General features: G+C 42.2%; 1 protein-coding gene across 3 annotated transcripts; it reads right to left on the reverse strand.

The window, feature by feature from the left end:
• Nucleotides 1-5,455: 5,455 nt before the first annotated feature.
• On the reverse strand, nt 5,456-24,091 carry TMEM123 (transmembrane protein 123). 3 transcript variants are annotated; one of them, XM_065046438.1, is made up of 7 exons: nt 23,919-24,044; nt 22,910-23,052; nt 17,858-17,914; nt 15,729-15,794; nt 11,227-11,412; nt 9,630-9,783; nt 5,456-7,667 (listed from the first exon to the last, which is right to left on the reverse strand). In XM_065046438.1, the coding sequence occupies exons 3-7, from the start codon at nt 17,877-17,879 to the stop codon at nt 7,643-7,645; spliced, it is 453 nt and encodes a 150-aa protein (XP_064902510.1). In that variant the 5' UTR covers nt 17,880-17,914; nt 22,910-23,052; nt 23,919-24,044; the 3' UTR covers nt 5,456-7,642. The 3 variants fall into 3 exon arrangements, with proteins under 3 accessions (XP_064902510.1, XP_064902440.1, XP_064902367.1); XM_065046368.1 differs by having other exon boundaries at nt 22,910-23,055; nt 23,919-24,039; XM_065046295.1 differs by lacking the exon at nt 22,910-23,052 and having other exon boundaries at nt 23,919-24,091.
• Between the last annotated feature and the right edge of the window lie 652 nt (nt 24,092-24,743).

A 24,743-nucleotide genomic window follows, 5' to 3' on the forward strand; every position in this document is an offset into this window, starting at 1 on the left:
TCCTTGCAGTACATAGGATTATTTAACTGTAGATTGGCTTGCTGTAATTCTTTTAAATGTGGACTTTTGTCCACCTTTATTACATATACATCTATTCCCTTTAATTTTGTTTAAAATGTGGATGTTTCACACTTGGCATGTAGTTTTAACGGCTTTGATTAACATACTTCTGCTTTTATGGTTATGAAAGGCTCTTTTTTGTAACAACTCAAGAAGTTGTCAAAGATTATGAAAGCTGCTTAAGGAACAAAGTACATGACTTGAAATTTGATGTTCAGACCCAGAAATTAGCAGTATTAGAACCAAGTGTATTTTCTATAGATTAAGATCGATCTGCAGAGGAAGCTGGAGAGGTCAGGCTCACCTGTAAAGAATGGCAGGGTAATGTGTAAGCCCTATTTCAGAACAGGGAAGAGGAGAGGGAAAACACAGTAGTGGGCAGGCTTTTTAAGCAATTATGTATTTTTCTTTAGAACCATAGGGGGTTAGGGGTTTTTTAACATAGCAGTTAGATCGGATGACAGGTTATACGGGGCTTCAGTGTCATTTGTGATGCCTGGGGGTATCTTGAGACCTGCAACACACCTGTCAGCCCTGGTTGGTGTTTTGAATGTCCTGGGCAACTTCAGGCAACACTGGCTGCCTCCAGCTGGGCAACGCAACTCAGCTGCTTTCTGATCTTTCAGAGTCCTCTCCAATCCCTAACATTCTGTGATTCTGTGAATTGGAAGAACTTGGTCTAGAAGCTACTGGGTAGAATCTCTGACCTAGTTCTGGCAGGAAGTCTTGTCTCAGTTAGAGATTTCCACTATGCCCCACTATAGTGGTTGTGGTTGCCCTGATCTGTAATGCTGCACATGCGCGCAGTTACGCTCTCCTCAGTGCTAGTCCAAGAAAGCTGTAATATAACAAAACTAGTTGTCTGCAGCATGTGGCAAACAGAACCCTTGCAAAATGTTAAACCATGGACAACGTTGCCTGCAAAGTGTTGTATTTGGAGATCAAGTGACTTCTGTTACTTGTGAACCAGCTGACTGTGTTCACACTTTGTTCTGTGTCCACTTCCTTCTTTGAACGCATTTTCCAGAGCTTTGAGTGGGTTAAAGGGCATAAACAGCCTCCCCACCCCCAGCTTCCTGCGCAGCGCTGCTGATGCAGCAGCTCGGGTTCCCAGACGTCAGCGCTGCCCGGCTGCAGCTCGTCCAGACCCGGCACAGTGGGTGTGCGCGGCCTCGGGGCGTAGATCATGGCAGCTTTGGTATCACTGCAGTTCAGTGTCAGCCTTGCTGTAAGATGACAACAGGAGGCAATACTCCCAGCTTCTATAAATGAGCAATTTCTCCACTTGAAGGAAGTTTATCTCATCTGCAAAGGATCTCACCTGGAGCAGTTGCAGTTTCTGATACTGGTTTGAGATACTGCAAGATACTGATGGGTTCCCAAGTAGCAGCTGTATGTTTACTGCAGCAAGTGCCATGAAGCTTTATTGTAATTATTTAGCAGTTTCCTGCATGTTTTTTTTTAATGCGTATTCCTTTTTTAACTGAATGCATATCTTCTGTTTGCTTTTGAGCACTGACCAAGAACCCCAGTGCTCTTCAAACTGAAGACAGCATGCAGTCCTGGCATCCACAAGTGATCACACTGCCACCAGTCCTTGTAACAGAGCAGTGTTCTTCTGGGAGTGGCCACTCCATTAGCATGATATACAAGAAAAATCTTTATGTTACTGGTTTTTGTGACTGAGAGTTAGTGGTTGCTCAGTAACAGCATAGTGCCACCCTGTCAGAACTTGGTTCTTCACTGTAATCCTCACAAGACACCAGAAGAAGAGAAGCAAATGAAATTGTAAACCGTGAATTCATCTGCCTTTAATTCTGGGCTGTGGCAACCGTCATGTAGTGAGGCTGGGGTATGTGGTTTTGTGTTTAATGTTGCAGGTGGACTGAATTTGCAAATTTCAGCTTTCTTGCTGTTAGTTATTCCTAAGGTGACCTGCCTCAGGTGTGTGAGGCCAGGCAGGAGGTGAATTCAGAACACAAAAGGTATTCTCTGTTCTATTGAACTACTTAACATGCAACTGTTTGCTCTGGAGATTACTAGTGCAGGGAGTAAACTAAACTTAAACACTAAATCACCAGTCCTTTGTTTCTTTTATTTTAACTGAGAGAGTGTTCACAAGGATTACTGATGCCTCAGCCCAGCTTTCTCACTGATGGCTGCTGGCAGGGGGCCCTCTAAGCCTGAGAGTTTGGGGTCTCACATACACCCTGTGTAAGGAAGGGGAGAACTCCAGGCAGCGGATCCTGCTGTGCTATTTTCAAAAAACAAACAGGTGAGGGTTTTTTTTCCCTCTTTGAAGAGATCAAAATATGCTGGAACACAGCAGGAAATTGTTTGCACAATGAGCAATGTCCTAGCAGTGGCCTTCACGTTAGTGTTGGCCTGCTGAAACCTTTTAGGGAAAAGCTGGAGAACTTGCCAAAGGTTTCTAAGCTCACGTGTTAGAGGGTGTAGACTTGATCAGAACAAAAATATCTTTCGTTTGGATCCATATAGCTTGACTTACTGATGCCCTATTATTTTGGTAACTAGAGAAATTAAATATTCAATACTTAGGGATTATAGGATACTGAGTTGTGACTTGCCCAATGGAGAGCTTCAATTGTAAGGGAAGAATAAAGTCTGTGAAAAGATGGTCTTAAATGCAACAATCCAAAGAAGAGAGCACCCCATCTGCACAGACACTCGTTGCTTTTCTTTATGAACCCTGTCAAGGGAACAGTTACATGTTTTTTCTTCCAGCACTTTAAAGCACCCATCACCTCAGTGCTGGCCAGGTTTAACAACCGTGGTTTCCAAACTGCTTTAAACTTTTGGAGAAGGTCAGAACAACTAACAGACAAAATTTTGATTTTTTTCAGAGTGAAAATGTATCTCCTTGTGGTATTCTAAAAGGACACTTAAGAGTCTCCAGAATTTGAAGTCCCTTTTATTCTTTCTGTTTTCAGAGTTTCTAAAGTGGAGATTGTGAAGTATAGGGGTGAAAAAATTCATCATTCACCCTGTCTTCAAAGTGGTGTGTTTATAGTGAAGCCAACATGAAATTCTAATTCAAGCCAAAGCTTAGACACTGCAGGATCAACACTGGGAACTGGCAGTCTCTGTGTCTGTGTTGTGTGCGAGAGCTGTCAAAGGCAGATTCCTAAATTCATTTAACTTTCCTGTCAGTCATGCACCCATCAGGATTCCTTCAGCGTTGTCTAGAGAACATGTTTACATTCTGCACAGGTCTGTTCTCATTCTGTCTGCTTCCGTATCACAGCTAAATTCTTAACCCCTTGAGTTATCCAGGCAATTTGCAGTCTCTGATGCCATTCCACTTTGCTTTTGGCAATATTGTCTTTTTTTTTTTTTTTTTTTTAGTGGAACAGCAGCACTTCTGGACTGCTTTGAAGCCTTTGATGCAGGGCCCCATCAAACCAATTAAACTGGAAGGGCTGTACTTTTGTACTAGAATACAGGCTAAACGGCAGTTGCGTACAAGTCATGTGAGGAGCAGCTGAGGGAACTGGGGCTGTTCAGCCTGGAGAAAAGGAGGCTGAGGGGAGACCTTATCACTGTCTACAACTGCCTGAAAGGAGGTTGTAGCACGGAGGGTGTTGGTCACTTATCCCAAGTAACAAGTGATAGGATGAGAGGAAATGGCCTCAGGTTGTGCCAGAAGATGTTCAGATTGGATATTAGGAAACATTTCTTCACAGGAGAGGTTGTCAGGCATTGGAACAGGCTGCCCAGGGAAGTGGTGGAGTCACCATCCCTGGAGGTGTTTAAAAGATGCATAGATGAGGATCTTAAGGATGTGGTTTAGCACTAGATTTAGGTTATGGTCGGACTTGATGACCTTCAGGGTCTCTTCAAACCAAAATGACCCTATAAAAATGAAAGGCCTTTGAGGCGGGAGGAAGGCAGAGTGCTGCAGTCCTGATGTGTGGTCTTATGTTTGATCTTGATGTGTTTGAAGGGCAAAACTAACATTAATGGTATCTGACCTAAGGTACTGCTGTGCTGTAGCCACTGGGTGACGTCCCAGGCCTGCAGTACTAATGAAATAAATTTTAATATGAAGCACAAACCTATTTATTTTGTGGATTAATATTAAGTATAGGGGTTGTGTGAAAGAGCTGTAATAATCACTCAAATGCTGATGATGGGCTTAAAACATGATGCTATAAGTGCAGTTCTGTGATGTGTCACCAGAGGGGTTCCTAAGCAAGACAGAACTATGGACTGCATTGCTCAGCCAACAGTAAGAAAATATATGCAGTCCTGTTGAGTGGGTGCAAACAGTTGAATCATCTTTATAATGTTAATAAATTCAGTCAAGGAACAGCTGAATGACTGTCACATAAGCATACCTATAGAAGGGAAGGAGATATTTATGCTAAAAATTTATTGCATAAAATGAATATAAACAGATAATAAAATTATGACTGAATTTAGAATAACTAGTCACCAAATAAGTGAGTGGGAAGAGAAATTTGTAAGGAAAGGATTATGTTTAGGAAGCACTTCTTTACAGAGAGGGTGGTCAAATGCTGCAACAGGCTGCTTAGAGAGGTGGTCAGTGCGACAAGCCTGTTAACAGGCACTCGGACAATGCCTGTAACAACACGTTTTAGCTTTTGGTCAGCCCTGAATCAGTCAGGCAGTTGGACTAGATGAGCATTGTAGGTCCTTTCCAACTCCTCTAGTCTACATTCTATTCCCCAGAATTCAGTCTATGAGACAAAAGACCTGTTTCTGTCTTTTGCTCCTACTTCAGCTTTATACCTCATATTGGTATAAAATTGGGTAGATTCCTGTGGCAAACTCTCCAATACTCTTTCCTTACAGAAACTAGAAGTGCCAGTTGTTAGTTAACATAATTTTTGAACGCTAAATTACTACTTCAGTTATTAATATAGCCAACTCCTCTTCATGTGCAGAACATAGCTAAATTCAGGTTCACTGCTTGTTCCAATACTGTACAGTGACCTCCAGGAATGAAGCCTAAATATGTATTTAGTAGTGGTACGATACACTGAAAAGCTGTCATGTTCATCCCTCTTCATATATGTGTAACTTAAAGCTGGGATTTTCACTTACTGTTGGAAAGCAAATGTAAAGGTAAAGGTACAATTTATCAATTACACCTCACTTTTTCTAGTATCCAAACACCTGAAAGGAGGTCAGGTTTGCACTGACATCTCCAAAAACTTAAGCACATAATGTTGCTTTATGGTAGTAATGACATTAGAAAATACATTACAACTGATTACAAATGCACTAGGTCTGGTATTCTAGCATTGAAAAGTAGATATAGTGAACACTTTTTATTCAATGGTTATGAATGTGTAAAAGGGTTGAGGGAATTACAAAACCTAATAAAATAAAAATCCATCTGAAATTGATATAGTAACTCCAAAGATTGAATTTTATTTATTCATCTGTACAACAGAGGTGAGACAATCCCAATAACCGAGTTGCACTTAACTGTCTTAGAAATTAAGGAAGTAAGGAATTAACAAAGTAAGGAATTGCAATTCTATGAAAGTATCATTTCCAAAGTTTTCAAGTCAAAACCAGAAGTTTTCTACAAAACAATGCATTTAAGAAAAATCACAAAAGTTACTTCAAATCATTCCCCACCCTGTACCTCAGTCTTAGCAAAACCAAAACAGCCCTGCTACCGCATTTCAGGTGCATGGCTGGTACTATTAAGGACTGTGCATTTGCCATAGTTTGCTGGAGTTGGCTGTGCCTCAGACACAACAGTTTTACTACTCCATGTGAAAAAGGAAAAATCATCCACGTGGGCATTTTAACATTGCATGGCAGAACAAACTATTGCTCAACAAAACAATTAACCCATGCCAGAGCTGCAGTCATTACCCCGATGCGTTGTTTCCCAGCCCTGACAGACCTGCCCTACATGTAGTTCCCATTGTGACCTTCCTCAGCTGTCTCCACCTCCTGTGTGTGCCCTGAGTGACAGAATCGTGCCAGCAGCAACCAAGACAGTCAAGTCCCACCACCTTGACCCTCTTCACCATGGAGAGATCTACAAGTGGAGCCTGAGCAGGACTGAACGACTGTTCAGTGACATAAGAAGATATGGGCCTGTATTTCTTGACCTTGATCCTTGCTATAGTTTTCCTTGCACCAGTGTAAATCAGGAGCCCATCTACAGAAGTCAGCAGGTTTACCTCAATGTAAACGCAGAAGTGATATGGGACCAGCATCAACCATCTTGCATGAGACCCCCAGTGTATTTGGGCTTTAATCATGAACTTGTTTTTGTTGGATGGGACCTTAAAGTTCCAACCCGCCTGCCATGGGCAGGGACACCTTCCACTAGACCAGGTTGCCCAAAGCCCCATCCAGCCTGGCCTTGAACACTTCAGGGATGGGGCATCCACAACCTCTCTGGGCAGCCTGTTCCAGTGCCTCACCACCCTCATGGGGAAGAATTTCTTCCTTATATCTAATCTAAATCTACCCTCTTTCAGTTTAATCAAAAGGCCTTCTGAGAGATGCCCTTTTGCCTCCAGTGGGCTTTTGACCAGACCTCTGTATACATGTCCAGCAGTACCAATTCTGAAAATAGCTGCAAAAATGCAGATTGTGTTCTTCTAAATGCTGTCTTGCAAATTTTCCCCTTCTCTATGTAACTTTCAATGTTTATTAAATGCTGCTAAAACATTGCATACAGCTTCATAGTAATAAAAACTAAGAGTGAAGTGATTGCTACATTCAACTTTAAAAGCCAATTTTCAGAAGAAATGTTCCTATCTTATCACATTTATGATGACACATTCAATTCACATGCTTCATAAGGCATGCTAGAAAAAAGCAACTATGGATTGCATAGTCTGTTTTCTTCTAAGGACCCATTTATAGAAAAGGGTTGTGGATGGGTATCTCCTGTCTGTCCATGCAGCTCATCTTATGGTACAGCCTGTTTAGGGAAGTCTGTGCAGGTCACTGGTGAGCTAGTGACTGAAGTTAAAAGTACTCATTATCACCTTCTATACAGTTAGCAAACCATGTCTCTTTACAGCCTAAAAAAATTAACTGAACGGTTCAAAATCCAAAATTTCTAAACTAAAGTTCACAGCAAATTTCAAAATAAATACAATTTAATACAAAATATTAGGGAAAAAATTACTTGAAAAAACCTATGCCTGGTCTCAAAGACATCCTGTTTAACCTACTATATCCATTATGGAACACAATGGATTTATGCAATATGTGAGAAATAATTGAACTTAGACTTGCAATGATGCTACTCACCGTGCTAGTAATCAGTTATTTCAGAGACTTCTGTGTGTACCTTAAAATGACTCAATAGGTGTATTTCTTTAAATTTGATTACAAATACTGGAAAAAGAAAATACTGTCTCTGCAAAGTGCTGGGTTCCTCTTCTGATGAAAGCCAATGCAAAAAAACCCAGGCTGTTAAAAGAGCTTCTCAACATTTTGCAGCATCATACCCAAGACAGGTTTAGAGACTGTGATCATCTTTATGAAAGGAATTCTTTCAGAAGTTACAAAAGTTGCGATAGGATGGGTTTCCAACACTGTCTTCTCTGAAGTCTCTTTAAATGATAGCATCATGTTCATCGCTGTAACAGAAACACAGTCATTAATGTTCTGCAGTACAAGCAACAGTCAACATGACAAACCCAGCTGCTGCCAAGCAGGTTATTTTGTGAACCAAGTCCATCTTGGTGGGCAGGGTGAGGGCACATTGAACTGGGTATTGCAGTCTTCTCAGCTGAGCCTGAAGTTAGCAGAACAATTTCATTTTGTCAACACTCCTCCAGCCTCATCAGCCTTATTAACATTTTGGCTTTCACATTTTATTCAAGTACATATTTTTAGATTGGCTATTGCTTAGGCATTTTTATCCTATCTATCTTACCTATATCCAGTAGTTACAGTGAATCAAAGCCAGTTTACAAGCTCAGCAACAGATTTCCTTTGTTTTAAAGATACTGTTGACCAGAATTCTAGAATATCCATTCAGACACCACTGTGAGTAAACATGTGCAAGCAGGGACTGGTTGAATTTCATTAACAGCAAGCAGGAGTCAGAGAGAAAACATAATGCTAAACACTAACATTCCAGCAAGTTTAAGAACATCAGCTCACTTAAAACAAGCTTAGAATCATTCTATGATTCTATGAAGCTCCGCAACTGAGATGGATGATATGGAATGAAAGAAATGAATGCTGCAAAGGAGAGGAAAAGAGTAGCTCCACCAAGAAGAACCATACCCATGACAAGACTGGACTTACTACCTCCTGTCCCCCAGTCCAGTATCATAAAGGATGGAGATCAGTTGCCTGGAAAAAGCTGGTGGCAAAGAATCTGTTTCAATCAGTGGTTTTGAACTGGTAGTTTACAGACAGTCTGAAGTCCACAGAAAACTTCTAAAGGGTCTTAAAACGAAGAAAAGCAACTTTACTCTCAATAGGCTTGTATTTACTGTACAGCACCTACACTCCACAGGGAAAATATCAGCAGCCTGCAGCTCCAAGGTCACTGGTGTACACAGAGTAAACAAGTAACCTGAGGTGGGAACCAGCCTGTACCTTTCAATATCCACAGCACAGACTTCTTTATCTAGGATTCTTAGCTGCCCTCACAGTGAATATAAAAATGCATGGATAGGCTCATTCTTCTGACAGATTTACCCTACTTCAAGGTAATATGAATGAGATGAGTAGTTCAGATGCAGATGCCAGCATTTGGTTAAATGAATTCTACTTCTCATTTCCTGGACTTGTGAAAGGTACTTACAGCAGGTTAAGCACATACAATTTTATAGACACATTTCAGGAGTTGAGACAAGATAACGCGCAGAAAATTAAATATTAGAACTCAGCCAGTTGGCCTGCCCGTATTGCAAGGTAGGGCAAAAGTCTGAGTTCATAGATTGACACCAGTCAAACACTATGCTTTGAAAAATGTGAATCACGGCCATTTTGCCTTTGAATGTTTTCTCTGACAAGAAATAAACGAATCAATTCAATAGTGCTGACTTAAGAATGTGGAATATTAGATGTCTGGATTTAAAACTGGCTGCTCAAACTAGACTTGAAGGTACATAAAAGGTGATACAAAACAGACATGTTAACAGAGTTCCAGCAAGACATCATATAGGTAATGGAAAATAGAGCTACTACAAAAAGTTAATGGTAAAGGGGAGGAAAATGCCAAAGAGTGAATAACCAAATAGAGCCTAGGAGAAAGTGCCAGGAAAAAACAGAATTTTTGCAAATTGCAGCAAACATTTCAAGGAAATGTTTTCAAGGAAACATTAGCTATTCACAGAATAGCTAAAGGACAATGATCCTTTAAAAAAACCACAATAATTTTATATAATATATCAGAGAAAAGCCCACACAGAAGACAGCCATAATAAGGAATAGCTGAAGTGGTGAAAGACAAAATATCACAGTTAAATAATATTAATATAATGCACATTAAAAAAATCAGAGTTAATTTTCCTTGTTTTGTTTGTCCTTGCTTCCCTCAAGAAAATAATACACCGTCAAGAGACAATCCCTTGGGAACTTACATGGTTCTGTACTGAATGCCTCTTCTGGAGTGATAGGTTTTGCATCCGAAGTAGAGAATAACTAGGAGTCCAAGTGTCAGCACAATGCCACCTACAAAACTGCCCAGATCGAACCTGGAGGTTTTGGTTATGACAGCCTCAGATTTTGATGCGGCTGAAAAGAAAACAAAAGGCACTTCTTATAGAGCTCGCAAATTGTGTTCTGAGGGACCCCCCTTTATCCTGCCCTCCCCATCGACATGTCATCTAAAGACACAGCTGGACAAATTTAACATAGATCATCTCAGAAGATATCGGCCAAGCACACTGAAACCTAAAGCTCCACTCTTAGGTGCCAGATTCTGGCGGTGCAGGAGCAGCTGATCCAGCTGCTTGCTGCCTCTGAAAGACTGACTGTCCCTTCTCCTCCCCAGCTCCCTCTTTCCCCACCTTTTCCCCTGGCTCTCCCCTCCTTCCACACATGCAGCTCCTGCCCTTCTTAGGCCAGTTCTAGTGTTTTTCATACCCTCCATGATCCAATTTAACTCACTAAGCTGGCATGAAAGTAATCCAGCCAAAAAGGAGGTGGTTTTCGGCCAGATGAGCACAGAGTCATCCTGCACAGGAGTCCAACAACCACCAGATCACTCAGTATAGTTACGTGGCAGGAGTAAAATACTTTTGGTGATGAAGAGCTGGTAAATTGCTTTACTTTGTCTCATGGAATTGTATGCTCACCCTCCAAGCTGAGAACAGCTCTGCAGCCCAACACAAAGACCGTCAGAGATAACATGACCTCAAATAAGCCAGAGCAGTTTCCCTGTGAAAACTGGTTTTATCTGCTGTAAGCTCCCACCAAAAGACCCATCTCTGTGCCCATCTCTATTTGTACTTGCCACAGGGAGTATTATGTGGTCAACTAAAAGTTCTGCTGATGTCAGGTTCACCTACTTCACTGACATGTGAGCAACCCGGATACGTTTACAAGTGCAAGCATGAAGTGGTGTCAACAAGCAGCTAACCACAAAGACATAATGATTCTACACTTGCTGGTTTTGTATTAAAGGGTACTAAGGGTACTGTCAAACTGTATTTGACAACTGTTACATAAAGTGTGACTCATTCATAACCATATTCTATCCTTCATTAGTGATAAAATTCATTACATTGCTACAAATGTAGTTAACAGAACTCAGTCTTTCTGTGAAGCCAGTAGACATATTCTGAGCCACGGGTCAGCTGTCAAAAAGTAGGGATGAGCTCAAGTTCAGCTGCAGAAGGAGAGCTGAACAAATACAGAAGCTGTATTCAATAGTCTGGCTTTCTCCTAACATTGCTGATTTCCTTGCTGGTGGCTGCTGGTTCAGACCACTTGCTTTTTTTTTTTTGTCCTAAATATGCCAGGTCTCTCAGGTTAAGTGAAGTCAGCGGAGCGCTCAGAGCAACATTATTGTAGCCAACTTAATAATAAAGCCCCACCTTACTTTCGTTTCAGTACGCAGACATCTTCTTTCTTTGTTGTACTACCGTACTACAGTAAAACTAACAATTCTACAATCGTACGACACATATCACCACCTATACAAGCCTTTATAACCTTATTGAAAGGTGAACTCACCTGTAACGGAAGTGAAAGAAGTCTTGGAAGTGGTCACCACTGTAATATTGCGTTGTGATGATGTGACTGAGGAAGCTGTGGTGGATCTTGTTGTCTGGCTTGTTTTGGTGGGCTGAGTCGTGACACGCATAGTGGTGTTGGTGGGCTGGTTGGGACTGGTCAGATGAGTAGTACTGGTGGACACAGCTGGGAAATATTTATTTGTGATATCACACAGAAAAAGAACATAAAAATAATAAACTGTATACTCACTGAATGCGATAGCATTTATCATGGCCAAACAGAATGACAGATTAACAATGAAAATGCCACTTGCACACAGATCCTTCTCCTATGCATTTCCTTCGGAAAGGCTCAACTTCTGATGTCTGAGGCTCATAATCAGGAATGGTTTTAATAAAAGGCTATACAGAAAACCTGGATAATATCTAATAACTTTTAGAAAGAGCATAGAATCACGCCTAACTTACAGTATTTTAAAATGTGATAAAATTCTGGATCAAGAGTGACTTTCCATTTGAAGCACACAACTTGTCAGATAACCAAGCTTTTCTGATAATAACAGATTTTGCATGAAAATGCCCTCCCCATTTTAGTAATGATTTAATCTTTAATTTGCTTTTGAATGCTTTACTAAGGTTGCATGTATGTTAAACTTAACAGAGAGAATTCTGTATATATGTTAAAATTAAGGTTCAAAAAGTTTTCCACATGTAATAGAAGTTCAACTAAGTAAGTCTACTGGCTTGTATCATTTAGTGGTGAGCTGTCTTGCCAAGGTTAAAACAAAGACTGGAATGCTGTTTCACAAGTTTAATTGACACCTAATATCTTTAACTTTTACTCTGCTTTTACCTAACACTTCCCCTTCTCTCTTCAGAAAGCATTAATGAACTGTTTAGAATAAAAATACCATGAAGCAAAATTCAAGAATAATAGAGATTGATATTTATAGCAAAACCCTTAGAACCTTAGAAGGCAGCCAGCTAGAATGATCTTAAAAATAATTACTTATTTTTGCAAGAAGGAACTAAGAAGAAAGCAGCCTGTCATGCAGCTACACATTTCTCTAAGACAACGTGAGGCAAATATCTTTTATGTATGAAGGAATTTCAGGGAGAAAAATATCTCCCTTTGCAGCTGTCTACTTCTGTATTATTTCTAGAACCTCCCACAAGGTGGGTTCATATTAAACACGACAAAAGCTTTTCATTATGGACATTCCACTGTCTAATGTTTTCTTGAAAACTGTCTAAAACTAGAACAACTGAAGAATAGGTAGTTTCATTTTAATTCCACAGAAAACTTGATATTCAATTCCTGCTGCTTTTATACAGCATGTAAAATGCTTCTATAAAATAAACTTCCTGTAAGTGGGTTTAAAATGTGAGTAGCTACACAGAGAATGGTGTCTTTGCTAAGCCTTAAGTATCATTGCTTCCCGTACAAGTGTTAATAACAAAAACCTTAAAAACCCAACAGTACAACAATGTAAGCATCCCAAAAGGAACTGCCTTACACAATACTTTTAAGAGACATTTAAAACTACTGAAACAGCCCAATACAGTCCCCATAGTAAATGTTATTTAGTTTCCTGTTCTTTGATGTTATAATTGTATTGTGCTGTAACCCTCGGAAACACTTTGAAATGAGCATTCATCGAGATGGAACAGCTGGAGTACTATATTAATGTACTTACCTTGTTACAACTAGGAAATTCAGTTCCTCTATGAAGCATGTGTAAAATACATCAGATAAAATTCAGGGCACATTTTAATACTGACAGGTAAACTCCCCAAAGGCACAATGATCTATAAATATCAAATGGTTCCTCATTGTAGGAAATGTCTATATGAAAACCATCTACAGTTATGTGACATGAGACCACACCTGGTAACTGCATTCCTAATATAAAAGATACCAGAAGAAAGACAAATCTAATGCAAATGTCAACCAGTGAGTTTTCCATGTTTTTTTTTTTTGGTTTGGTTGGTTTTTAGCCATGATTTCTGAGCGTCAGACTGGCTTGTGTTTCTGAGCAAAATAATGGCTAATTGTTCCATGTGTAAAATTATTAAACAATGTTACACAAAGATGGCAGTTATTCCATGTGCATTACATTAACCTGCAGAAAACCTGAGTCAGCACAAAAAATATCTGAGCAGCCATCATGAGGAATTTCAGCAAACTTGTACATTAGTTTTCCCCCTCTCTTTCCTACTAGTGATCCTTTTTTCTTACTTTATCAAGATTACAGCACTTGGTGATGTAATATTAGGAGTAAAATCTGGTTAATCTCCTACACATTTATCTTTCATGATGTATTTAGCATCGGTCATTTCAAACCATCAGTGGGAGGCTGAGGCAGTTGGAGAATACGGGAAGCTGACAGCAAATGGGCACCAATCTGTTCTGCTGTGTCTGTGAAAAATCCTACCTGTACTATTTTACCAACAGAGTTAAGATGAAAGAACAGTTGCTAGCAACATCTGTCCTTTTATCTTTTATTTGCCTAATTACTTTCCCCCTAAAAGACCAGCTGGGCTTCTCAGACATTATGCTAAACAAACCCAAACTGTCTGAGTTAATTTTTATTATTTAAAAGGGATGCATGGCAGTAATACAGTTCAAATTCATGATGTTTTATTTTTAAAAGAAACATGAATTTTATTTTGTATGCTATGTGTGTTTAAACATTAAATAGCTATGCTATATCCACCAATCAAATTACAACAACTGAAATTGCGTAAGCACCCTACTAACATACAAAATAATTATTATTGAATGTTCTTCCTAAAATAAATAAATACTCTCCTTTGCATGGAAAATGGCTTAATGAAACAGACTTTTGCTTCTGCCATTAAAAGCTTCAAAGAAAAGAAAACAAAAAAAGGCAGAGACTTAAAGGAATATTAAGTACCTATACCCAGTAGTCACTATTCTGAAAAAGCTGAGACAGATAATCAAAATGGACAAATATTGTATTAAAATCTAAGAAGTTTCTAACAGGGGAATTAAAAAAAAAAAAAAAAGAGGAAAAAAAGAGAAGGATGTAAATAATAAACTGTGTGAAGCACGGCAGAGCTGCCTGTTAGGTTGGTGCTGTGCCTAACAGCAAAGGGCTCAGACCTCTGCAAGAAACCCATGGGCAGGGCTGGAGGAACACCTGTGCTTAAAACCCCGCAAAGGCCCTAAGGCAACACGGGGATTACAAAAACCTCTCCACTTTCCAGGCTAGACATGCTTAAACTGGTACACTGCAAGCAATGGAATGAGAAGCTGCACCAAAGGCAGCTTTACAGCCTCTTTACAATGATTTTTTTTTTTTCCTGCTGAGTATTTTATTCTTAAATGAATAACAAGCAACTTCTGAGCATGGTAGATTACAGAGACACAAAGTGAGAGTTGCACTGGAAATGGAACAACATAGCTGGGACCTTATGATCAGCACAAAACTCCACGAATATACAAAATATCTTAAGGTGGGAACAATCTCTCTGCCCTGCTTTCACTTGGCTCTCAGCACATAGGGGACACAGTTGATGGATGGAACCAGCTTTTCTTCTCTCAGATACAACCCCCTATCTGTCCATCGCAGACTGAACAACTGCATGACATTAATTCTTACCCAGTCTTTATGGATGTGGTGAAATATGGCTGCGCAAGTTCTTCCAGAAAATATTTTTTAAAATTTCTTTTTAAAAATTATCTCACATGGACATAGCCAATGGTTCAAGCACTGCAAATCCAAGCGGACAAACTGTTTGTTTCTGTCCCAGGTTAAATAGCTGCTTTCAAACTCTACCAGTTGGTCTAATACAGCTATTTCTTCTTTCTACAAAGCTGTGTTTTGTAAACATGTTACTTCTGTTGGAGCATCACAACTGCAACAGTGCTACCTTGGGAAATCATTCTTACCTACAGTTCTTCTTCCAAGTTGTGAAGGAAAGACAATAGTGCTAGAAAAATGCAAGAGTACCCGCAACAGATTGTCCCAGATCTGCCAGTCATGTCTTGCTTGAATGCCACTCTTTTGTGCTATAAGCTCTACAAGGACTATTTTCTATGGTATAAGGTGCCATGATTCTTATCTAAAAGGAAGTAGAGTCTCACTCTTGAAACTCAAGCACCCAGGACTTCATTATACCCTAAATCTGTTTACCATGAAATAACATTAAGGAGAGATGCATTGTTTGCACAACAACCTATAAACCTTTACTCCATGAAAATGGGATAAGTTTGCTTAGAGACAAAGAAAGAACACTAAAAACACCAGCTTATTTCAATTCTCCCTTCAAGTTTTATTCCTGCTTTTCAATGGCACAGCAAATGCTTCTACTGATGAAGCATGCTACTTACAAAAAAGTATAGCTTCATTTCAGAGTTGTTTTACATGTTGCCTCCTGGACTAATATTATAATGCCTCTCTCAAATATCCACTTTTGATGGATATTTATCTGGAATTTGGTATGATCTGGGGTAGGTTTGGAGCAGATACATACCTGCTGTAGATGTTGTCGTAGATTGTGTGGATGATGTAACAGTAGAAGCAGGCGAACTGCTATTTTCTTAGTGGAAAAAAGAAAACAGGAAAAGAAATATTATTCATTTTCATGTTAACATACTACAATTACAGTACCCACAACACAATACTCTCCTCAGAGTATCTATGTTTTCAGGCTAAAGGTGGGAATAGAGCAGAGAGTATTCCATCCCAAAGCAGATGGTTTTACCGCTCTGCAAAATGCTTCCAGATCTCAGTGCAGCAAGAACACAGACTGTAAGCACAGCAGTGCCCAAATGGTCTGAGTCTGAATTCTTTACATCTTTTTTTGCTATCTTCTACCTCTATGTCACCCTTATATTTCAGTTTCTGTATCAGCCATACTGTCACTGACCTTCTTGGCCGACTTAGCGCTGGGTGGGTTCTTTCTAGCTTTTATTTATCTATTTCAGTTCTATTTCCTATCCCTCAATCTTTAATTTTGCTGCTTGTGTTGCAAACTGGGCTCATGCCTGGAGCATACTGTAGTCATGTCAAGTAGACCAATACCCCATGAAACATCCTTCTGTGGGCTTATGCTCTCTTTACACAAAAAGGGTCCTAAGAATGCACCTGTTTCCAAAAACTTAAACTAGAAACTACGTTTCAGTCTTAATGTCCTTCCCTCCTTCCTTTCACTTCTCTTTTCCAGCTCTCTTGTTACTTTTAGCTTCTCAAGCACCCTCCTGCTCTCACTTCTGTCCTCACTGCTGCATCCCTCCTCAATGTTTCTTACAGGTTAATGGTCTTTTCCTCCTGTCAAAGATCTCCTGGGCTGTTCAGTAACTCCGGTTCCTGGAAACCAACATACTTCCCTCCCTTCATTCTGCACTGTTCTCTATGCCCATTCTGTGATCATTCTTTTCTCAGAAGTAACTGATCTTTCACAGCATCCTCCCACATTGCTAGGGCTATGCGCCTTGCAGCAGCTCTATCACTTTTCAGCATGGCTTGAAAACAAAGTGCACAACCTCAGAGATAACAAGAACAGCAACACAGCTACCAGAATCAAGGAGTAGGCTTATTTTCTTTGAACAGATCTGCTGTTCTTACCAGTGGAAAAGTCTAGTCTAGAACAGTTTTGCCAACCTTCTTTGCAATTGCCTACATGTTACAAGCGAGCCCTAATTTAAGAACAAAGGTAACAAATTTACACCTTCATATCATCTACCAAAAAGGGAGAAAAAAAATTACAAAGGGAATTACTTTGCCTTTTCCTTGGTATAATCATAGCAAACTAGCCCCACCACTGAGTACTGCACACACAACCCTTACACTGACATACCTGTGATATTAAGTGGCAGATTTAATTGCCTTTGAGAAACAGCCTGTGATTGTACAATTACAAACACATTCATTCTTGGATAAGTTGACTTTGATACCAGTGTAAGCCATAGATATGCCTGGGGCTAAACCTTTCCCACACTGGCCCAACACTGTAACCAGAACACAGCTCCGGGTTTCCCCCAAGTTCTGAGTGCTCGTATCTGCAGCCCTGGGAACACATCTGGGTATGGACTGCATGCTCATACAGGTGAGAAAAAGCCACGTACGCTGCCTGGAATTTGGGTGTGAGTCAGTGATGCAACCAACACAAGACAGAGTGAGCCAGTGAGGAGAGTACTAGCTATACATCCCACTTGTTGGACAACAGCAAATTATATGAGTGAAGTAGTACAGTTCAAAAAGGACTCCAGGCATGGCACATGCTTAAAGGTATATAGATTGACACAGTCAAAATGGGATTATATCATGAAATAAACATGTACTTTAGCAATGAGCTGAAGCGTGGTGGACCTAGAATCCATTTTGACATTAAAAATCAAATTAAAAAGTGCCTTGTCTTTTTCTCAAGAGCACTGAATTTTAGTCTAGCAGACTTATTGAGCTGGTGGTTCTCTTTGTAACTGTAAATGCATGTTGGCAGGAATTTCTAGATATTTCAGAGTACCTCCTGCCCTACAGCTGTTCATAATTCAATAAAATAAAACAAAGAGCAAACTATTAGAGATTTTAAGGCATACAATAATACATGTTACTCTTCTCGATGCTACTGAGGAACAGCAACAGAAATGCTGAGAGTATTACCTTGGTTTAGGCCTGGAGTCATAGTAAAGGGTGCAGGACTGCTGAAGTTGTTTGTCTCTTCATTTCCCACATAAAAAACAAGAAGAATAAGATAGTTTTAGGTGCTTGATTACTAAGAAGCAAAAAAAAAATAAATTAGTGCAGCATCCATCACTTGCTTTGGGCATCTAAATGACTGAACTACCATGGACAGGAGTTAGGTATAATGACGATATAAAAGCACGGTGCCACAACAGCCTGCTCTTAGCACATTAAAAATGACGTTTGCACTACCCAACTATCAAATGAACTGGAACTCCGTCCCCATCCTCAGTTTTATCTTCCCCATCATCACCTCCCCAAGTTCTCTTCTTCCTTGAGATGAAAGGAGACTGAAAAAAAAGAGGCAGAAAATCAGGCACCTTCCTTCAGTAGTAACATATGACCTACACCATGTACAGCAGAAAGAAAAGAACTTCTCACATAAATCTTTTCCTCTGAAGTCTGCAAGGCCCTTGAAGGCAGATGAACACTTATTCTGCCCCTGCATGGACAGCATGGTTAAGGCAATAAGCTGCACTGAGAAGATACATTGCTCAGTTTGGAACTATCAGCATGTTAATGCATCCAGTGAGCATTTGGTAGGTGGGGAGTGGGACAGAAAAGGATCACACCACTGCTAAATAATCATCACATCTTAAAGACTAATTGAGGCCTGAATACTCTGTCCTCAGGCCTGGCCTACAAAAAAGTAGTAAAATGGACAGATAAACCACACAGACTGAAAAGTCTGGCATTCACATACATGCAAAAGGGTCAGTTGTGGAATCTGCCTTTGCCAAGGACAGTTTAGTTTTGATCACTTGTAACAATATTCTGCTAAAGGCAAGTGAGTAACCTGAACTAAGTGTAACAGAAATAGGGTATTTCCCTAGTAGTTACAAAACCTTAGTGAAGATCTCTGAATGGTAAAGTTTCCAAATACAAATGACCAAACCACTCATTGTATCTTACCCCTGCAATATCAAGATTGAGGGCAGCAGGCAAGATATGTTAAGACTGTTTTATTAGGAAACTGAGGGAAAACAAACAAAAAATGGAGGATGGGACACAGCTAAACTAAGCTTCCCCAGGAAGGACCCAATCCTGCAGAGAGTGGTCAACACCAGAGCTAGTCCCCCCACATTTAACAATGATCCAGTTGTGGAAGCAAAGCCAACAGAAAACTTTCATTACCCACTTCCCCAACAGCACATGATGCTTTTGCTGCCTCAACCAGCAGAAAGGACTCCCTGTGGGATGAGAGGAAAGAAAGGGGCAGGAACCAGAGGTGGAAGGAAAGACAGGACTCTATTAGTCCTAGTTCAGATCAGCTTGGGCTGCACACCTTCGAAGATGTCAAGGACCTCATCCAGCTTAAAAGGTACAAGTTTATTTCCCCCCCCTCAAAAAAGACCCCCAAAACCCCAAATATTGATAAGTTTCTTAATTTAGATCACAAGCAATGGCTCCAAAATACAAATACATCCTAATATGGGGTACTTCATAAACGTAAGCCACATGGAAATGGGGCAGGTGAGAAAAAGAAAAGCTTAAAATGATACTATTCTCAATCTGTTCTGTCATCAGCCTGCAGCTCTGGATCTGAAGCCACGTGGATCACTGCAGGGACCGCAAGATACTTCAGTCAGGGAGGCAGGAGGGACTCCTGGCTTAAGCCAAAGGGAAAAGCAGCAGGTGTTTTTATGCAGCGATGAGACTCTCATTCGAGACCACGGACCACACAGAGAAACTGGCCCAAAGCAAACAGGGAGGGGTTCAGGGGTTCCCCAGGGAGCAGCTATGCAAGGGGCACACGTGCAGGCAGCAAGGTGGGGAGCAGCAGCCAGCTGCAGCGTGGAAGGGTCAGTGCAACAGCAGAAGTAAAGCAACTCGGGCCACGGGATTAGTTGCAGTGTTGGGCCTTAAAATTTTGAGTGGACAAACTCTGCCGATGCTTGTTCCCACCGTGACCCAGAGAAGGTGGTGTGGGGGGAAGTGTCTCCACCTTCATTTTTCACTACGATACAGAACTCAACCAAGGAAATACCCAACTCAAAACAATGCACTGAAGAACCAAATACTGGTAAAGGGCAAGGAAAGGGGATCAACAATATTTTTGTCAGCTGACTCTGTTTTCCCCTGCTTAAGGTCAGGTGCGGATGCAGCTAAAACCAGCGCTGCCTGTGGCTGGTGGGTGGCTGGAGGCAGCCGAGCATCCTGCGGAACACCACGGCGCCGCCCGGTACCCCCTGCGCTTCCGGGGCCTCTCGCGGTTTTGTTGCTACAGTGTGTAAGAAGTCATGAGTTGGAGACAATTTGGATAAGCAAACTTTCAAAACGGCAAAATCAGGCCAGTTCCTCCAGCTTTACAGCTGGAATTCTGCTTCCAGAAGTGCCGTTCAGCCACAGGAGGTGAGTATCAGTGTTTGTGCTAAATACAGAGGTAGATGCAGGGTAGGTGACGGGGGTAGCTCTGCTACTTGCTGAAAACGAACAGGACCAGATTTTTAAATGGACCTGATTTTGTCAGATGCTGCAAAAATCAACACAGTGGATAAGACCCATGAACCTTAACATTAGGAATCTGTAGTCTCCAGCTCAGGCATGCACCAAATTACTATTCTCTGTAGAAGAAGTCTGGTAGAAGAATGATATACGGGTGACTGGCACTGCTCATTCAGTTCCCTGCGTGTGACAAAGGTCAACCTGCCCACTCCCACAATCATGTATAAGATGAACTAAGGACTCAGAGGTTTTATGCCTAGTCTAACTAAACCTTATGCTGCAGAAAGATGTTGGTACATAAACTCACATTTACACATCCATTTTGGGGACATTTCAAAAGTTATATAAAAATTATGTCTGGCATCTTCTCCTTTCAAGTTTGAGGCATAGCAGGAAAGCAGGAGAGTTTTATGTCCCCATTCTACTTTTGCTGGTTTAAAAAGCAAAAAGTACAGATGCACTGACAATGCACAGTCCATCAAAATATCAAAATGACCTCTGACTTGCACAGTAACCTCTAAGCAACCCAACTGAGCTGACAGTTGAGGTGCTGGAATAGTTACAACAGAGATGTTAGAAAAGCAACATGAATACAACCATTCCCTAAATAGTCTCCACCATCAGGATACTTGTTCTTCTCAATTGAAATGCATGAAACTCAAATTCTGGAAAACTAAAACAAAAACCACATGATCCCAAATATTTTGTAATATTTGCCAGGCAATTTTGACAAACTATAAATTCAAACCCCTGCTATCTATAAACATTATATTTCTTCTCCCTTTGGTACAATGATTCATTTGGGGGCCTATTTTTCAAGTGACATTCTTGAGCTACCAAGAAGGCTATTGCTTCATCCTGACAGAGGTCAGGCAGGATTATCTCAGCAACCTTTTGGACAGGTCCTCATGCCTTAGTATTGTGAAATTACCTCACAATCTTGCAAAGGAAAGCATAACCACTGTTGCATATATGCTTAAGGAAATAACATGGACCCAAGTAACTGATTTTCACAGACTCACAGAATGTTAGGGATTGGAAGGGACCTCGAAAGATCATCCAGTCCAATCCCCCTGCCGGAGCAGGAACACCCAGATGAGGTTACACAGGAAGGCGTCCCGGCGGGTTTTGAATGTCTCCAGAGAAGGAGACTCCACAAACCCCCTGGGCAGCCTGTTCCAGTGCTCTGTCACCCTCACTGGGAAGAAGTTTCTTCTCAAATTTAAGTGGAACCTCTTGTGTTCCAGATTGAACCCATTAGCCCTTGTCCTACCATTGGTTGTCACCAAGAAGAGCCTGGCTCCATCCTCATGACACTCACCCTTTATATATCTGTAAACATTAATGAGGTCACCCCTCAGTCTCCTCTTCTCCAAACTAAAGAGCCCCAGCTCCCTCAGCCCTTCCTCATAAGGGAGATGCTCCACTCCCTTAATCATCTTCGTTGCCCAATCCTTGTCAGCTGGAGATTGAAAATACACTACACCTTTTGCCATCATCCAAGAATCTAAGAGAAGGAGATACACTGAAATCACAACACCATGCCCATTTTCAGGTCTGGAGGCTGCTGCTGCTCACTTTTTGTACTGTGAGTAGTTTACAGCCAGGTGAGCTCCTGGCAGATGCTGGTAGCTGTCTTAACAGAGCAGGAAGGGCTGGGAGCAGCATCCTGCCAGGGACCGTGGATTCTCCTTACTCGCTTGGGTATCAGGAAGGCAGATGGATTTTACACTGGAGTTTTCCTAAACAATAACATTTTGGTGATGTTTCTGCCACTGATTTGACCAACACATAGAAACTAATCCTCCAGCAGAGTAAAAGAACAGCATTATATTGAAATAACCAGCCTGCCCCAAAATCATGGCTGGAGTGAGGACAAAGCTACTGCCACTTTCTCTTTTTGCAAATCATTGTATTTGATGTGTTTCACACTTTCTCCTGTAGTGTACATTAGTGAACCACAAACTTTTGCTGAAACCAACACAAATCTCAATAGTAGTTTCTGGAATTTTCCGAGTTAGCGGGCAGAAAAAAAAAAGATACTTCAATAGATACATTAGACTGAGCCTTAAAAGGGCAGAACTGCTCTCAACATATTATAAATGGGGTCTAGACAATAAATTAATATATAAAGCAAGATCTATATTTGACTGTCAAAAGTTAGATGAGATCATGCCTGCCCCAGGAGGCAGCGCTGACTGGAGACTGAGTTAAACCAGCATGTACACTCAGGAAGTAGCACGATAAAAGACAGATCAGGCCAATCTTATATCAAATGAAATGGCAGCCTATCGTTGTAAAATGGAGGCCATAAAGCAGTAAACAGGTTATATGTAAACTTCTTCAGAAAAAGCTTGTGTTTTTTGGAAGGGCAATTATAAAGCTGTTTACATTCCTAATTTTACTTTTTTTTTTTTTTTTTGTATCAATGTATATATAGTTTTACCAGATTAAACAATAGCATATTAACACTGCTAGATTGACTGATATTCCTCAATGTTATTCATGACGGATTAATTTTGGTACCTGTCTTTTGGCTTCTTTATTTTGGAAAACTGCGGGATGTTGTATGGGTCAGTTCGCTCTTCTGAAAAGGCAACTCTGGCATCTGAGACTTTTGTATTTCTCATTTGAGTGCATGTTGATGACTATCCCCTCAATATGCTCTTCTACTATCAAGAGTTAAAGCACAAGAAAACAGGAGGCTGTGTATCAGTCACTAGAAAGAGACATTGCTGCAAATCCCTGACAGAACTGTGACAAAACACGCCATCTGTCCCAACAGCAAAACCACGATGACCCCAAAGCTATTAAAAGCCACACGCCACAATTACAGCACGCCTCGGAGAACGGCATCAAGAAAGGTAAGGAAAGCATTTCCATCCAGTCTGACCCTGTCTGGGGTCCCGTGGCTTCCCCGGCTTCTCCGTGACCTGCTCGTCCGGACACCGACGGGGTCGGTCCCCGCTCCGCGACACTCGGGGGGCTCGGGGCACATCTGCGGGCCCGCACCACTGGGACACGGCACAGGGGCCACGGGTGAACTTCGGGGTGTGCGGGGCGGCCACGGGGCATGTCTGTGCATCCCTCCGTTGTGTGCGAGCATTCACATGCACACTCCAAAACTTTTTTTTTTTTTTCACAAGTATTATTGTTTCTACGTCAAAAACATCCTGAATATTAAGCTTCTCACCGCGTTTCGGTCACAGGTCCGCTCTAGAGAAACCGGCCATGTGCACGGCGCAACCTCAGCTCTTGTTTCAAAGAGGGAAAGAAAGAAACCCAACGAACCTCCCAACTTCCTCGCAGCTGGAAACCCAAGCGAAGGGGCATCCGGCGGGGCAGCGAGGCCGCAGCCCGCACCCCCGACCCCGCTCCCAGACCCACGGCGAGTCCCAGGTCCGCCCGGCCGGGATGCCGCAGCAGCCAGCGGACCGACCGCCTGCGGTCCCCGTGCCGGCGGAGAGGAGCAGCGGCAGCGCCGCCGCCCGCTGTGCCCGTCCCGCCCGCCCGTCCCCCCGCGGCCGCTACTCACGGGAGCCGGGGACAAACAGCAGCAGCAGCAGCGCTGCCGCCTGCAGCGCGCAGGGAGCACCGGAGAGGAGCCGCATGGCCGCGGAGAAGCCGCCGGGCTCGGAGCACACGCTCGGCGCTGCTGCCCGGGCCGGCGCGGCGGGGCGGGACGGGGGCGCGTCCTGCACGGAGGCGGCCGCTGCCGGTCCCGCCTGCGGGCGCAGCCGTGATCCCCGCCCCGCGGTGCCGCCCCCTCAGCGCACGCCGGGGCCCGCCCGGGCACCCGCGATCGGGCCTCAGTGCGGTTGTCCGCGGCGTGTCCCTCCGGGGTCCCCTCTCTCGCGGCGGTGTTGCAGCAGGCCAGGCGGCACCGTGTCGCGGTGTCCGTGCGGAGGGACCGGTAAGCAGAGAAGTCCCCGCTTCACGACGCGCGGACGGGGGTGGTGCCCCAGTGGCGACCCGGTGGGTTCGTGAGCACCCGCGGAGACGGGACCGAGCCCCGGGAGCGCTGCCCGCAAACAACGCTCATGGTCATTAGTGTGAGACAGCACGTTTCCCGAAGAGCCTTTTGATATCTTCCACCAGAGCCTCAACAGCGCGGGATTATCCCCCTCGTTAACACCTGAACAACGCCGGGTTACCGGTGCGCTGCCTGTGGCTGCAGCTCGCCCTGCACGTCTGTGTTACATGATGCTGGAGGCTTTTGACTTTCTTGATGTTCACTTTCTGCTTAAGTGTTGCTGATTATCATACAGTCTGGTTGTGTTTTATGCTAAATCACCAGAGCTAACGCTGTAGAGGTATTCTGAAATTTTCCTGTGTGCTTAGAAGAGTTTTATATTTCGTT

Source organism: Columba livia, chromosome 1, assembly GCF_036013475.1.
Source record: "Columba livia isolate bColLiv1 breed racing homer chromosome 1, bColLiv1.pat.W.v2, whole genome shotgun sequence".
NCBI classification, from domain to species: domain Eukaryota; kingdom Metazoa; phylum Chordata; class Aves; order Columbiformes; family Columbidae; genus Columba; species Columba livia.